The 17,388-nt window shown below is 36.8% G+C and overlaps 1 protein-coding gene across 1 annotated transcript in view; it reads right to left on the reverse strand.

The window, feature by feature from the left end:
• Positions 1-198: 198 nt before the first annotated feature.
• LOC127635118 (serine/threonine-protein kinase 17A-like) overlaps positions 199-17,388 on the reverse strand; it is a 48,823-nt gene continuing 31,633 nt past the window's right edge. The window contains exons 3-7 of the mRNA XM_052114912.1: positions 4,246-4,390; positions 2,640-2,766; positions 2,471-2,519; positions 1,891-2,070; positions 199-1,178 (exon numbers count right to left, since the gene is read on the reverse strand). Coding sequence (XP_051970872.1) covers positions 866-1,178; positions 1,891-2,070; positions 2,471-2,519; positions 2,640-2,766; positions 4,246-4,390 — 814 coding nt within the window. The 3' untranslated portion in view covers positions 199-865. The remainder of the gene's footprint in view (positions 1,179-1,890; positions 2,071-2,470; positions 2,520-2,639; positions 2,767-4,245; positions 4,391-17,388) is intronic.

The raw sequence follows: 17,388 nt of genomic DNA on the forward strand, positions 1-17,388 counted from the left end.
CATTCTTAAACCAAAATTACTCCTGAATAATAAATACTGTTGTATGACAAAAAAAAACAACTGCATCATTACGCACAAATACAAAACCCACTTTTACTGACAATTCCCATGTGTTGTTCCTGCAGTGAATTGACATTTAAATTGAGAATTCAATTATTAGATGCCAAAATAATGATCAGACAGAGACTAGCCATCAAGACAAACTTTTATTTACAGCATTGAGAAAGTCACTTTGAAATGTGTTCCCATTAAAAATATTGTTTATAGTGACAAATAAATTTACAGTTATAACTCTAACAGGAGTTAAAAATAAACGGACACATTTTCTTTTTCTTAATTTATATATAAAGAAACATATATTGTATGTGTAAATGGAAGTGTTATTACTCTGGAATTGTTGACCTGAAAGGGCCAGTCAGGAGCTGAACATACAAAATGGCTTTTTAAACATTACACTGAAATACACTTAAAATTAAATTTGATTAATTTACATGTAATTCTATTTCCCCCAGAACCCAGAAAGACAAAAACAAACATTCTTTTGTACAAAGATGGCAAACGCATCCAGAAGAAAACAAAAGGAATTGTTATCATCAAAAGAATAAAATAATGATTCAATTTAACTTATGACCCATATAGACAAAGATTTAATCATGGCACCGAAGGAAATTAAGAGGAACTTAACCACAGTAAATATAAAGCAGCACAAACATTAGAGAAATAAAGAAACAAGTGAGACAACAAAACAAATAAAAATGGTTTGGCTTACATGTTCAAATCATGAGGTGGGTGAAAAGACAAAAACGTCTTTTGTCTAAAGTGTGACATTAGTTGGAGCGTAGCAGCAAGCTGGCTGGGTTTTATATCAGTAGATGAATTCTCCAGGAACTTCCTGGAGGGCTGAGAATGGTTCCTCAAACTTGAAGCGTTTCGAGATGGCCTTCTGATCCGGAGTCAGGTTCTCTTTATCAGAGGACTGGCGGCACTGACCCAGGGTGTAGGCTGCCATGACGATGAGCTCCTCTGTCACCTGACCATTTTCCTCCTCTGGATCTTCATTGTGGCTGGAGGTCCCGGGACTAACATGCTCCGAGACGGAAGTGTTCTCCTCCTTGACTTCCTCCTCTTTCATCTGCAGCCACTGGTGGTTGAGGCAGTTTTCTGCAGTGGCACGGTTTCTGTGGAAACAAAGTCAATATAATGAATGTCTTTAGTTAGATGGGTAATTCGTACTATGCAGTATATTTTCATGTTCACAATATTTGGATGTTTCTTCAACATTGGGCACTTTAATTACTGTGATTTCTAGACAGCAAAGTGTTGAAGGGGTCATGACATGAGGAATTAAATTTCCCTTGATCTTTTGACATGTAAGAGTTCATTGTACTATAAAAACATTCTGTAAGTTTCAGAACTCAAAACTTCCTCATCGCAGTAAAAACAGCATTTGTTGAAACCAAGCTGCCAAAACGACACGTTCTCTTACGGTGTGTTCACATACAACGTGAATAGAGCCTTTCGCGCAGCAGCGATTACATACAAAGTCAATGCAAAAGGCGCGAATGGACACGATAGAGTAAGTAGAGAGCAGGTCAAAAGCAGAGAGCATGGCAAAATTTTGCTATATTACCTTGATTTTTGTTTTTATATTATCATAGGTTCAGACATGTAATTTGTGTTTATTTTTAAGGATTTTTTGAAAGTTTGAAATTGAAGGTCTGTGATGAGGATAAAGTAAATCTGTACATTTGTTGGAGCGTGTTAGCACAAAACGAACACAACACAAGGTCTAAATTAAAACATCCATATACTGAAGCAGGTACGTTTCAGGTCAAGCAGGCATGACCCAGGCCGTTTAGAGAGGAGGATGTGGCGTTGTGTTTCTCTTACTCTGGTTCTTTGATGAGCAGGGACTTTATGAAGTGGATGGCAGCTCTGTCCAGGTGCTCAAGCTCTTCCTCTGTGTAGCTCACATTGATCTGAGAGATGTTGAGGAAGGTCTCCTGCTTATCATCGCCCAGGAACGGAGAGATGCCTGTCAGCATCACATAGGCGAGGACACCGATACTCCTATCAGAAAGAAAGAGTTGATGATGTACTGATTCCGCTTCCTTAAGGACAAGCCACTATTGGAGCTTATGCAACATGACTATTTTTAGGTAATAAAAATAGACTTGTACAAGCAATATTTTTAATAAAAGGACTTTAGAGTTACAAGAGAACGGTACACATTTTCTTGCATTATTTATCCTAGAGCTAAACAGGGAAAAACAATCATCACACTGAATCAGTGTTGCTGTTAGAGTCAACTGTGACTGAATTTGTTTAGGGGCTCGATCATAAACATGATAAAACTGATAAAACACCAGAACAAGTATTTATGTAGAGAACAGCCTCCAAGAGAACATTTGAGGTTCATCACATGAATTGTTCAAGATTGTGAATCGAGTAATGAGGAAAAACAACTCACCACATATCAGTTGCTGTGGTTATGGGCTCATAATTCAGGACTTCTGGTGCTACAATGATAAAAATTAAATTATCTATAACATAGAAGGTCCTGCAGAAGCCTTTTTAATGATGCATCAACTAACCAACTACATATTGATGTAAATATATATTAAGGGACTGGTGCTTACCCACATACTCAGGTGTGCCCATGATCTCTCTGATCTCCTGACTGCTGCTTACCAACCTCGACAGGCCAAAATCCACAATCTTTATGTCCCCGAGAGGAGACTCGCTGGCAAGGAGGATATTCTGAGGCTGAAACATAAAAATACTCAAGTAAAACTTCCAAACAAAACAGTATATTGGTTAAAGAATATACTTAAAAGTACATCATTTTAATGGTGGTTTAACCATTTAATTGTAGAGTAGACGTATAAAGCAAATCTATTTTGCCCACATGAACTTTGCTACGCTTCTCTGAAACCTTTATATGTTCAGCTATTAAAATGGTATCTTAAATTAATTCATTTAAACTTTAAAATCCACTGAAAATAGAACAATTAATCTTCAACATAATATTGTATTATATTTATCAAATAAAGTGCCTTTTTTTGTTTTAAAGAACCTCATATCACAGTCCAAAATACAACATAAGGAGATATTTTTGTCAAATAAAGCACTGCATAACAGAGCATAACATTTGTGAGATACTGCGTAAAAATATTACAATTAGTATTGATGTACAGCAGTATTACAGGGAATATTACATAAATATACAGTAATGATATACTTCGGTCACACCTTTTTCCATTTAAATTGAGGTTTTATTTTGGTAGAAGCTTTTATTTTGGAGTGAAGCCCTATCCTTTTGTGTACTTTTTGAGGGTGGCTACTCGCCACTGGAAAAGCAGTTCTCTACATGACCCAATAAGATTATTAAACCACAAAAGGTTGCTATTTAATTAAATAAATATGTAGTCTCTATGTGTCTTGTGCTACAAAGAGAATTAGTGCTCTGCTCATTGTCATCTGCTACAAAAAGAGCATGCATGCAATGCTCATGATGGTGTTTTCCATGTATGAGTCAAAGAGCTCTAAAAGGATGAGCAGCAGTTGGCGTCAGCACAAAACCGGCTCCACACATTCATGAGTGCTCACAGTTGAAGCGCGCAGCACATGCAAACTATTTTTATCTCATTAAATCGAAGCCTTTGCAGTTAAATGTATACACTAGGACATAACGTGATTTTAATTTGTGCACTGAATGTTTATATAATGAAATTCGTATGACAGATGGAATGTTTTTTGGTATCGAAGCATTTTTACAAGCATGAGTACAAGTACTGCACATGAGTGCAGTATCGGACCCTATTCTGATACCAGTGTCATGACATGCTGAATAAGGGGTGGTCACACTAGATTTGTAGGTGAAAGTACTTCGGACCTCGTAATGGACATGTAACCGCATATGATGTTGCACTCCACAGCTTTTGTTTTGAACAAATATCCATAAATAAATAATAATACAAAATATTCAAATAAAAACATTTACTGTTTTTTGGCCTGCTAAAAATGAGCAAACCTTGCTCTTATTAAAGTTTGCAATAATTTTTACTTGGATTAATACAAAACTGCTAAATTCAGACATTTTGCCATTTTATGCCAAGAGGTAAATCTGTTGTTTATATCCTTATATTGGTCAAATGCCTTATTGCTATACAGATTCATAGGTCAGAGTTTACCAAACATAAACGATTGTGCGCCTTTCCTTAACGTCACTTTAGTTTGACTTACTTTGAGGTCCAGGTGTACCACATTGTTTCTGTGAAAAAAGGCCACGCCCTCCAGAATCTGTCTCATCAGACTCTTCACATCCTCATCTTTGAAGGCCTCGTCTCTTTCAGCCACACACTGGTTAAAAATCTCCCCACCGGCGGCACTGGACAAGCACATAAAAATAAAGGCTCATTAAAATGCGTAAAGTCTCATTAAATATGGTAACAGATTTCAGTGACACCTTTACAAATAATCTTCAGCTTTGATTATAATAAGTTTAAACAGGAGAAATCATTGCATGTTCCAGCCAAGGCAATGTAGGACATGACTGTGTATCTGTCCATCTTTCAATGGGATATTTTAAACAGAGCAGAGCTGGTTTACCCATGCAACAAGGCAAAGAGCTGACCAAATGACATTTCTAAAAATGTTTGTACAACCATGTGATTTTAACTACAGCACATTTAGAACAATGGAAGCACTCTCTCTCGTCCCAGCTACGGAGTGTGCTTGTGTACGGAACATGCCTTGAGCCAAAATAAAATGTGAGAGCATGATAAACTTGATATTTGCTAAAAATATAACTTCCAAGTGGCATTTAAATGTAATAATCCATAATCCAAATCAAATCCATACTTTATGCCTTCATTAAAAGTAATATATTTCCTCTCAAATTCACCCACAAAACAGTTTGCAGCCTTAACTGGTTTGCTGGTCTAGCTGATCAGAGGTCCTCCAGCCTGACCATCTATAACCAGTAAACAGACCACCTAAGACCAGCAAACCAGCTTTGGTTTAAGATTGTTTATTGTTTTTTTTCCAGTGGGGTAGTGTGTTTTAAATAGGGGAGAGGTCAAAGTCCCACAGGGCAGGAAAAAACCTTAATCCAAGAGCCTTAAGCTTGACTTAATATCGGCACAGGTAGTGGCACTGGTTAATAACATAGACACATGTCCTCAACATGCACCCTTTCACGTGTTGGCAGACAATTCCCAATTTCCTGCATTCCGGATCAGACAGCGTGATGAATTCGATTAGATACAGACAGGGAAAACACAGTGCCTGCAGGCCAAGGGCTGCATGTGTTCTGGAAAGACTGAGTTAATGTGAGGATGCAGTCTGGCTTTCAAGGACAGGATAAGAGCAACCAAAATAGAAACAGTCAAATTACATTTGATTTTTCAGAAGACATATTTTTGTGTTATGTGGTGCTTGCCTATGTAAATAAAAACTCACCACCATGTTCATTGCCAGGGTGGTGCAGTGTGGTTGCTAAGGTGCACCAAGTGGTTGCTAGGGTGTTCTGAGTGATTGCTAGGTGGTTCCTTACTGGCCCGAAAACATTGTTGCCACAGGACTAAATATGAGTTTTAACTGGCTGTTATCACTTAAAGAGATTAACATAATTTTTCAATCCCTATATTCCTACTGTCAGCATCAATGTACACTAGCACTAGTGCTAAATGACTGATGGAACTTTTGACAGCACTGTGTTTGACCGCATGTATGCATTTATGTGGGATTAAGCAACCTACTGTATGTCCTCAAGCATCCGAATGATAAGCCTATGTGCGTGATGTCTCCTGTGCTGTCTGTAATCCCATTCTGTTGTTGGAGGCTCTCAGTTTGAGAGAGTGGTGATTAGTGGACTCACTCTGCCACAACAAACAGAATAGAGTAGAAACTGTGTCTGGGATTATTTTTATAGGATGATTTTGACAGTTAAAAGCTGATTTTGCAGATGATGATCAACTTCACTTCTGTTAGAAAAAAGCCAAGAATGATATATCATAATGCAGGGCACACACAATAAGGTTGTGTCAGACCATTATGTACCAAATTAGAAAATCTACAATTCACTTTAACTTATAAAAGTCCATGTTATAATATGGATAGCTCTGACTCTACATTCTGATAAGATACCAACACAGCAAAAGTCTAGCTAAGGAAGTAAAAATCCCATAAACAAATGTATTTTTAACGATATCTTATAAACCTTTAAATTCAAGCCTACTGTGAGCTCGGAGTTTGTTAAACAATGGTATATGCTTAAGTTGAAGCCATCAGTTTGCATTATTTTTCAACTTCATAAAAAGAAAAAACGAATTAAAATGTGTTTAATGGTGAAATTCCTGGTGTCGATGTTCCTACACTGTAAAACAACATATTTGAAAATTTGGGAATATTTTACAATACAATTTTACATAGTTTCTTTACTGATTCTCAACAACATTAAATCAAAAGTTTTTTTTTCCTCCATTATTTTAAATTCAATTATGCCATTCACAATATTTTACAGGATTGTAATTCATTCCCCCGTCTTGTACCTTTGTCTTTTTGTGCAATATGTAAATGCTTTTCTGGTTTGAATCAATGTTTATAATGTTCTGATGCTACTTAGCTTGTTCATTTGGTTCAGGACTTATGAAATCCCAATGAAAAAAATAAAATATAAAATAAGTAAAAGTACTTCCAGAAGCAAAATGGCTGAAAAAGCTGGCAGGCAGATGTTTTGCTATGCTGCTTGGCTACCATAAACATAACGAACTATATTACAAACTATTATTCCTTTGTTGAACAGTCAAGACTGGATTTTATTAAGCAGTTGCAGTTTACTAAAAGAGGTGTGGCATCTTTTTGGGATTTTATGCAATTTCTACCAATAGATGTCAGTGCGAAGCTGTGGCCAAATTACAAGCAAACACAAGAGATTCTTTTAATTACAGAGATAACAAACTCCGTGGTTCTATCGTGAAGCAAGCTATTTTCAGCTGTACAGGCTGTAATACAGTGAGGAGGAATGCATATTTTATCAACTGCACTCCCCAATCCAAATCTCAACCCTAAACCTAGTCATCAGTGGAGTAAAAATTGAATGTTAGAGAGAAAAATGCAACCTCTGAATCGTGTTAGTCACCGATTTTGCACCGATTACTTCCTGGTTTTTACACAGGATCTGAACCCAGGTCTCCCAGGTCTAACTCCACGTGCTTCCGGTCATGCCTTAAGTGAAGGTAAACTGATGAGCTGATGCAAAAATGTCTGATGGAGATGGCACTTGTCAGTGAGTCGGCATAATGTAGGCGACGGTAGGATACTGGAACTCTCGGAAACAACATTCCAAATTTCCGTGTTGAAAAGTTTCCAATGCAGTAAATTGACCATGTATAAATATTCACTCTCAGAATCAAACTCAATTATGTGTGCACCAAGCATTTACATATGTGCAATCAAAGCTGACTTGCAGGGTATATTTTATAAAACACTATAGAAGGACCCCATTATGAACCCTCATAACCTGGACGTTAACACCCGCACATCTGTAAAACATCTCTGTAGTTTGTGACAGCTTTTAGAGGCACTCCTGTGTCCCGCCCTCTAAAGATGTGGAAAAGCCAAAGGCTCCTCGGTGTGGCTGCTGTAATTAACATCCACCCATGCCAAACCCTGTTCTTATAGTCTAAACAGAAATATACAGAGAGAGAGAGAGAGGAAAACTGACATTTTATAACCATGTCATGTTTTTCGGGCTGAATAAGGGTATGTTGGGGCGGTAACATCACTAATGCAGTGTGAGGTTAGCCCGCACTAATCCACAGGCACACACCGATACCAGACACAAGCAAACACACACTTATACTTCCTCTGAGGCCTCACAGTTTTCCTTAAAATGTGAGCTCTGGTCCTCGGAGATGGACTTCCCATTAGAGATCAAACAGAGGGATGAGCCTTTAACCATCTATCTATTTCCAGAAGCTTTTTTACTGTTGAATGACAAAAGCACACTGAGCTTGTCAGAGTAATTAATTTGGATTCCATGAAAGGCCTCCCTGGCAGAAGATACAGGAAAAAGAATGAAGGTCTACAATGTGTACAGCTGGAAAATTGAACAGTCAGGAAATGTGGAACTCAACAACTATGTTATTATAGGATATTAAGAAGTTTAATTGAGGGTTGTTTGAAATCCAGTACAGCTTGGGTGTGCGTTCACTTTCAAATGGTTCAACAGCCCAGAGTAAAGTTTTCCACTTATACCACATTAATCTCAAGACAATTTTCAGCCTTTTTTTCTAAGAACTGCTAACATCACCGATTATGCATCTTCGAATCAGACCAAGCTGCCTTTACTGGTTTGGAAGTGTTCATTTAGAAATAATGTGGCAAATTAATATGCAACTATACTGCAATCAAATACCGTTGAGTTTCAAAGCGAATTCATAACTGTGCAGTTATTGAAAATGTACCATTTTCCTTGGAACGCAAGTCAACCAATCAGAATCAAGAACTTAATGCTATGTATAAGTAAAGGCTAAAATATACTTCAGTTTTCTGAATGCCGGTACAAATATCACAGTGCATGAGGCAGTGTGTGCAGCCTAGTTTTTCTAGACATGCAAAAAGTCCACATCTTTGCACATTAATCCATACATCAAATGCGTCCGTTTGGGCTTGTGGTTTAATGGAGTACACTTTACTTTGGAAGGCTGAATACTTGACCATGCACAAGGAAAGGTGTACAGCAAAAAGAAGTATACCCTAGCCAGAATAGATGAGGACTGTTTAATGTCAATATACAAAAATATTTAACCACAGCATGCTGCATTTGACCAATAATACTGAGAAATGTATTAATCTGAATCAAGTATTCCAGAAAACCGTGTAGTAATACAGTACTTTGTATTATTGAGCTTCTCATTTATAAAAAAAAGGCTATGGAAAGACTGATACTTTACTGTATTTGTCTTTCCATGTACAGCAGTGGAAAGACAAACACCACCCAAAGCTGTTAATAAATTTAATAGTGCAATACAGAAAGGGTTACAAATTCAGCAACATAATGACAAAAAAATAATAAAAACATGGATACAGATTATAGCAAGAGCAACATAATGCTTCATCAACATCAGTATGGACACACCATGTGGTCAAGACTAATACTTAAAACCATAGAGGGGAGAAAATTATATTTGCCCTTTTATGGTGATGGGAAAGTTAGTAATCTTTAAAGCCCAGAACAAAACTTATTCAGCTGAATCTAAACGAAGCATAGCAGTTTCTGGTTGGGGTCCATGGTCGGGTATTCCCCACACAGCTGAAAGTACTTCACTATGCACCCACAACATTCTTAAGGCAAGACATCAGTCTCCATTTAGGCTCAGATATCATATGATGAGAGCTGCAGTCGCTGCATTTTCCCACTGTTGTAGGAAAAAACAGCTGAAATGTGTGACAAATACTAACAGAACTCTGTGTACTTTACTACCGATACCTTCACTATGTGCTGGTAGAAGCTTTCGGTTATGGTCTGTGTAAAATAACAATTCACTGCAGACACATTTACATTTTTAGTGTAAGTGGAATGGAATTTAATAAACAGAATTTCTTCAGATGTTGCTTTCCCATGGTCAACATTTTCTGAGGTGTTTTCCAATGCATACCTCAATGCTTGTTGCAAGGGTGTTGTGGGTGGCTGTTAGGGTGTTGCTTTGTGGTTCCAAGTTGATTTCTATTGGGTGGTTAATTACTGCAAAAACAAAAAAAAACCACAAGGTTTTTTTTCCCCATCCCACTGCTGCCTTCTCCCACACTGAACACTCATGCTAAAATTTTACTCCATGTTCACATGCTCTGTGCTCACAGAAATTTACTTTCCGACTGCTCCCGTTCCTGCAACTCAGCCTGTGTTTTCCACAAAGGGCAAAAGCTATACCAATAGACAACAAGTTTACACGAAGAACATTTTATTTTTCTGTTATTACTATTATCAGATCACGTGTGACATGATGCCCACCAGAGACCCCACGGTTGATTTCGTAACACTAAATTGACCATTTTCCAGTCCGAATATCACATCTTTTGATGACATAGTGTTTCCACGCTTAGCTCTGCCTTTCTTCTAAAGCCCTGTTGACTACCTGCATAGCCTGCTCTAAATATTCAATTATTTGATACACGTGCGGTGTGCACATTTTTGTTATCAACAATAAATGAATAGTATAATAAAACAATAATTTTATTGCATTCATAAATTAATAACATTTAAAAAATGCTCTAAAAATCCAATGTGGATATCTTTTTATGTCACTGAGGTTTGGATTTGCTAGATTGTTTTGACTACTTTATTATTTTTATTATATTTTCATTTCATTTGAAGTGTAATTTGAATTTAGAAATAGGTTTGGTTTAATTTTTTCATGTTTCAATAAATTAATTACAATTTTAAACTTCAAAATTGACCGGTAGAATTGAAGTGCGTGCCGATCACTTTTAATACTAGCCACGATTTACGTGTCAGTAGATGACAATGATTAATAAGCTTTAAATTCTCTATGATTTAACTATGACATAAATTATCTGATTATCTAGCCCATTAGCGCACTGCGTGGGTAATTTCACCAAACCCACTTGCGTCTGGACTTGACACATGCTTGCATGAAAATTCAAAAACTTCATGGCCATGACAACTGACTTTACGTGTATGACTTATGGCATAGCGCTGTGCTTAGTGCTCTTAAAATAGGGCCCCAAGTATGAGCAACATTAATAATGATATTTGCAGCTGAAACGATTAGTCGACATTATAGACAACGTCAACAATATAAAATAGTCGACAAAAGTCAACGCGGGAGAGCAGCACTTCAGCTCGCACTTGAATGACGAGAGGAAGAAAGAACAGCTCAGTCCAGATGCACTCCAAACAGATTAAGGTGATGTAGATCGCAGAGTATTATAATACATATTATAATAAGTAAATACAGAAGCAGTGTCGTCGTGAAATAAAGCAGAGCCGTAACTGGTGTTCCTCTAGAGCAAAAATGGCCTGTCAGAGCTTCTAAAAAGGAAACACTGCACTGGTTATATAATTTAACGCATCCTTTATTAAAGTTAAAATAATAAGGAAGCAAGCTGCAAACTGCCATTTGTCTGTGCGGTTATATGTGTCGCGTGAAAAACAGTGAGAGAGTTTCAAACTTGTCCCTGCTGATACACTGTCTCGCGCGGAGACGCTCATCACTGGCACATACTTGCTGCAGCTAAATTTTGTTTATAGTGATTGCTCGCAACATAGTGAATTATAATATGAGTGTCACGGTGTGTATCTTATAGTGAAGAAAAACAGCAACACAAAACTCTATAAAGAATAAAAATGTTTTTTTGGGAGTTAAAGATAGATCGAAATCAAGTGAACAAAAAGGTGAGAGGTTGTCTTAGCCCATTATACAATGCAAAAAATATTTTTTTTGATTAGTCTTTTTTGGTTTGTTTTCTAATATAAACATCTAAAACTCCTTATGTACATTTACTTTAGCAGCTATAATGCGGAAGAAAAAATTATTGGAGACTTTGAATATAATAATTTATTTAAATATTTTAAAATATCGAAAAATCCTTAAAACAAGATACATTTACCGGAGAAGTACCATATAAGATATTTAGACAAGCTGTTAGAGAATAGATCTTGAATATAAGTATATTTTTTCTTTACTGCACTGGCAGAAGTATGAACAAGTACTAAAGTAGTAGTAAGAAAAAATACACTTATTAAAATACACTTATATTTAAGATACATTCTCTTAAAGCAGGTCTAAATATCTTATATGGTACTTCTCAAGTAAATGTATCTTATTAGACAATGTTAAATGGAAAACAAGACCACTAATAATCTTGTTTACTGGTTCTTTAATTGTAGAACTTTACAGCAAAACATATGGCATTTCCAAGCAAGATAAAATATAGGTCCCATCGTGCCATAAATTCATAAATCAATTGCAGTGAAATTACATAATTGATTGGTCTTTGATTTGTTGCCCATTCTCACCCACCAAAAAAGAATGAGGGACTTGCAAAGAGTGGGTGACCTCATTTCAATATGAAAACTATCAGGCTCAAACAAAAACACTCACTTGGTGAATAAAGTCAGTGTTAGATCTGTTCTCTAAATGCATATTTGGGAAATATCCAAAATGGATGCCAAAAATATGTTGTCTAGTAGCAGGTGCAGTGAGCTGTCAATCCCTGTAATGCTACAGGGCTATGTATTCATTGAAAAAAAAAAGAAGACAATCAGGCACTGCAAGGCAGGGCTATCACAACCATTGCTCAGGAGATTAAATCCATAGAGTAGCCGACCACCCCTCCCTCCCTCCACCTCACCTTAGCTTGCTCGATCGCTCCCTTTCTCTCTGGGCTGCTGGCCACGGTCCGGCTGCTCACGTGCTGGTTCTGAGTGCATTGACAGTATGAACTCCCAGCTGGAGCTCACAAAGCAATGAGGCCACATTTCTGAGCACTGCCTGATGAAGCACATGGGAGCTCACAGACTTGCCGCAAACAGCCAGCAGGACATGGCAAATCATGAATAGGCATCTATCGTTTAAGCCTGACCCCTGTACAAAGCCACATTCCCTCCTTGAAACTGTCCCAGCCCCCCAAAATATCCATCACCTGAGGGAAAAAGGGAAGATCGAAAGAAAATGAAAAATATGTCTGTTACAACAGGCTTTCAAAATTTCCCTTGCTGGATGTTCATGAAAGAGATGTCACACTCGCTCTACTTCCCTGCAATAGAGGTTTAAAAAAAATACATAAATACTATTATAAATGGCAAACCGGGAAACAAGGATAATTTCAAGCATTTTACTCAGATCAACCTCTACTTTTGTTGCATTTGATATCATGTCTTGCAAAGCAATCAGACTCCAAAAAAGCAGCTCAACAATGGGCTTGGAGATAAGACTCGGGAAGCACAACAGCTATTATGGGGCATTTTAAGAGATAAAATACAAAACGCATGACCTAAACACAATCCAATCCATCCAAGACAAACACAACAGATCTCCTTCTACATTGCTGATCCACTGTATAGTGTTACTGGAGCTGCAGACTAAAGTAGTAGCCACACCATTTTGTGTTCCATTTACTTGCATAAATACCCATAAAAACACAGGAGAGGGGGTGCACAAGCATATGCCAAAAATTCTCACCTCTCAGTGTGTCCAATTAGGTGAATGGATGAAGGCATCACAGATTAACCTTTTGTCTGAAAATCAAATATGAAGTTAACTCATTTTGGCAGTTTTGCGTTGATACAAGTGTAAAAGAACGCTCAAAGCATTGCAGTAAACTGAACTATATGGAATTTATTAACATTAAACTAGTTCTTTTTTATTTATAATTTGTATATATAACTAGATGTATATTACGTCTATAAATGGGCATTTTGAATTCTCTCACATCAACCTTTAATTCTGTATCCATCTTGCCTTGCTCAAGATGTCTTTATCTGCCCGATTCGGACAGGTTTATAGGGTCCAGGTGAACTCATTTAGAAACAATTGTTCTCCTTGTTAATGGGGTCAAAGTCTTAGAATGCTAATCTGCCGATGTAATCTATTATCTGTCTAATGGCCCCTCTGACCCCCCCAGAGTCTTGGCAAGCCACGGTCAAAAACAGATTTACTGCACCATATGAAGAGAATAAGAATGACTGAGTGTGAAGAGTTGTCCCGAACATGGCTGTGCTAGCCTGACAAAGTTATTAAATAACATTGATGGCTGATAAACTTTCATTGCAGTGTACAATCGTGACATCGTGTGGCTTTGGAATTGAGTCTTTAGCAAGAGAAGACCAAGCACAACCAACCTTGTACTTTGACTTTTCATGCACTATGGTGAACAGCTATATTCAGAGAATTGAAGGAGTAGCCCAAGACACCTGTACTACTTTTCCACCCAGAAAATCAAAGCCATTTAAAGTGTGCGGCCTCAGCAGACCAAAACTTCTGAAACAGATTAATGGCTGTTGATTATAGCAGTTATGTCTGCTTTATATAAACTAGCTTCTCCAGTTATTTACATTTATTTGGAAGCAATTTTATGCAAGCAGATTTGGAAAGTGCACATTTCGTGTCAAAGCATGTATCAGAATTTATATAGAGCAAACTCCTCTTTCTCCATCTCAACATCTTGTAGTAATGTTGATACAATAATTTCTTTTAAAAATAAATATCTATATCAGTCCTTCTATTGTATGGTAATACCAAGTACCGACTCGATTCGGTACCAGAGTGCTGACTGACTGACAAGATTTTCAAAAGCTCACATAAGAGATGGTTCACAATGTTCTGGGAAGTTGATTAGTGAGGTCAAATCTAGATTGTCTTCTTATACATCTGAAAAATATTTTAGCACAGGTGTTTGAACTGTTAGACGGTTTGCACAGTTGGCAGTCCGCTGACTAGTAAAAAAAATAAAATAAAACTGCATTTCTCACATACATACAGTATTTTAGTTCATGCTATGTGAAGAACTTACAAGATTGTGCTCAAAAGCAGATTCATCTGTGGTTGAGAAAAAAAAATAAAAATTGGCCATGATAGGAGTTGTGATTTAAAATACATTTTTGTGCACATGCTTTAACTAGCATGGTTGCAATGTGCTGTAGCGGTTAGTTTGCATAGAAAAATCTTAATAATAGATTATGAAAATATGTAGTCTTGTAATCTCTAGTTTACAAACATATCTTTTAGTGAAATTGGGCCTCATTCATGAAACTAATGTTTGTGTAAATCTTTTGCAAAGCCATTCTGATGTAAATTTTGGGATTCAGGAAAGTATACGTATTTTCAAATGCTTTGTTGGTACATACAGAATTTACACCTGCTCCCGACCATATGTAAATTGTGCGCAAGATATCAGAACGTGTTAAATTTCTCATTTCTTAATTGTACTTTTATCAAAAATATAGTCTTGTCTGTTTGAATGAATATATTTTTGATAGAAGTACAATTAAGAAATGAAACTAGTAATTAAATTAGTGAAATTAACCTTTAAAAATAACTTAAATTGGAAAATAAAAATTGTTCTGCTTGCATTTATTTCTACAAAAGTATATAATTTTTCTCCATACACTGCTTATTGTTTTTCCAGCAGAAGTGCTTGACATGGGGTGACAAGTTCATGGAAAGAAGCCGTTTGCAACCTGTGATTTTCTCCAAAAAACGTATGCCCTCTAATGTGACTTGAAATCGTGTTCAGTTAATAAGTTATGGTTAATGCTATTAAATCCATAAATAAACAAAATCGCAGGAAGGTGCGTACACAAGTAAAACGGGAAAAAAACAACAACAAAAAAAACCCAGGAAAAATAAACAAACTGTAGTATAGCTTGCAAATCTGTAATATCTTCGGCGTTTTTTTTAGTCATTCTATTAATTTCACTGAAGATTCTTCCAGTTGCAACCATCATGGTTTCTTCGAGAAGTTCATGAATGATCCTGGTGATGCGCTGCAAACTGAACCAGTGAAGGTTAATGGTGGTGGACATCCTCCTCCCAGTTTGAACAAACTTTTTTTCAACTTCTTAATCTGTTTTATTCACAAAAGAGCCTACGATGTCAGCAAAACATGCAATGACAGTAAGTCCAAACATTCTTTGAGAAGCTATTGTGCTAGCAAAATCAACATTTTACTATGATATATATATATATATATATATATATATATATATATATATATATATATATATATATATATATATATATATATATATATATATATATATATATATATATATATATATATATATACACACATACTCAATTTATTTTGGTCAAAATTTGTAAAAAATTTGACGGGTTATAGAGTCAGACAGTGCCGTAAAACCCTTTTGGCAACCAACAGACCAGTACATTTTGAAAATATTTATTTTTGCACATCTTTAGCTCACATACTGTATGTATTTGCATCCGTGTGCCAAAAAATAAATACATAAATAAGTAAAGGAGCATGCTAAATTAAATTTAACAACAAATACATTAGTTTTTATCAAAAATGTTCATGATAGTCGTGCAATTTCACTGGTGGTTTTGACTACTGAAATTTTGGTATTGTGACAACCCTAGTAGAAACTTCAAATAATTCACATGACGGCATGAGCAACATCTGCACATAGCATACAGTTTTTACATACAAATATCTTTTCTGGTTTAAATGCAACCAGGTCTAATTCAATTTTAAAGCAGTTGCAAAGAAAAGGGAATAATTTATGTGTGGAGTGCTGTGTGCCCTCACTCCCCAGTGGGCTATGCGTTATTATGCAGAGAAACGTCAACAAAAGAATTATGATCTTCACAGAAGTTTTGTCCATTTTATTAAGTAGAGAAATATCTGTCTTGTTTCCTGAAGCAGAAATTATGAAAAAAAAGGAGTCATCTATACAGACAAAATGTCTAAACTTTTGTCAACACTAGGAAGCATTCAGAAAATTCCCCTTCTTTCATTTAGACTTGTGGATTGTATGTTTTAGACACAACACTCACAGGAGACAGCTGCTTGTGAAGGACTGCCGTGTGGGTAGATGAGTGATTTGGACTCAATCCAGCTGAGTACATGCCATTCACTGGTGGGTGAGAGGAAATGAGATTGACCTTGCTCTGAGTGCATTGAGCCCATCATTCAAAAGAGCAGGGATGGGGAGATGTGACTGTACAGAGTCACAGGAAAAATGGAATCGGGTTACACCACCGAACCCGATATTATGGTCACGCATGCTGCAAAATAATCCACTGCTCCGGTGTTGTAACTCTTTTTGCTCTTGCTCATTTTAGACCCTTTCTTTCCCCAAAATGTTTCTTTGTAAAAGTGAAGTCTCGTCAGTTTCCATGGTTGCAAAAGAATCTATGGGCTCTGTGTGTTTGGAGGGGCAGATTAAAATTCCTGTGCTGACCCCTCTCCCCACTGCAAGGGTCAGTCCATTCGCGCCAGACACTGGGAACCGGGTCAACCAGGACGGAGGCAGCTGCACGATAACAGACCAACATGGTCAATGGTGACCATGGGCTGATCAACCACTTGCTTTATGTTGGAGGATTTGCATTATATATGGATGCCAAAGGACAAATGCTTTGACATACTTTTAGGGATTCTATTCATATTCACAATAAATCCCAAGCATTAGTAGTTGCTCAATCTATTGAAAGATATGAGTGAATTGCATTAATTATAACACAAATCATCTGCTCTTTGTGAGCTCAAATTTTATTAGTCGATGAATCCATCAAACTCCAGATCACAACAAATGTCAATTGAGACAAAGTGATGTGATTTCACAGCTAAATCCAATATGTACTTTTTGTCTAGGGCATTCAGGGCTGGGGACAG

The sequence above is a fragment of the Xyrauchen texanus genome, chromosome 42, assembly GCF_025860055.1.
Source record: "Xyrauchen texanus isolate HMW12.3.18 chromosome 42, RBS_HiC_50CHRs, whole genome shotgun sequence".
NCBI classification, from domain to species: domain Eukaryota; kingdom Metazoa; phylum Chordata; class Actinopteri; order Cypriniformes; family Catostomidae; genus Xyrauchen; species Xyrauchen texanus.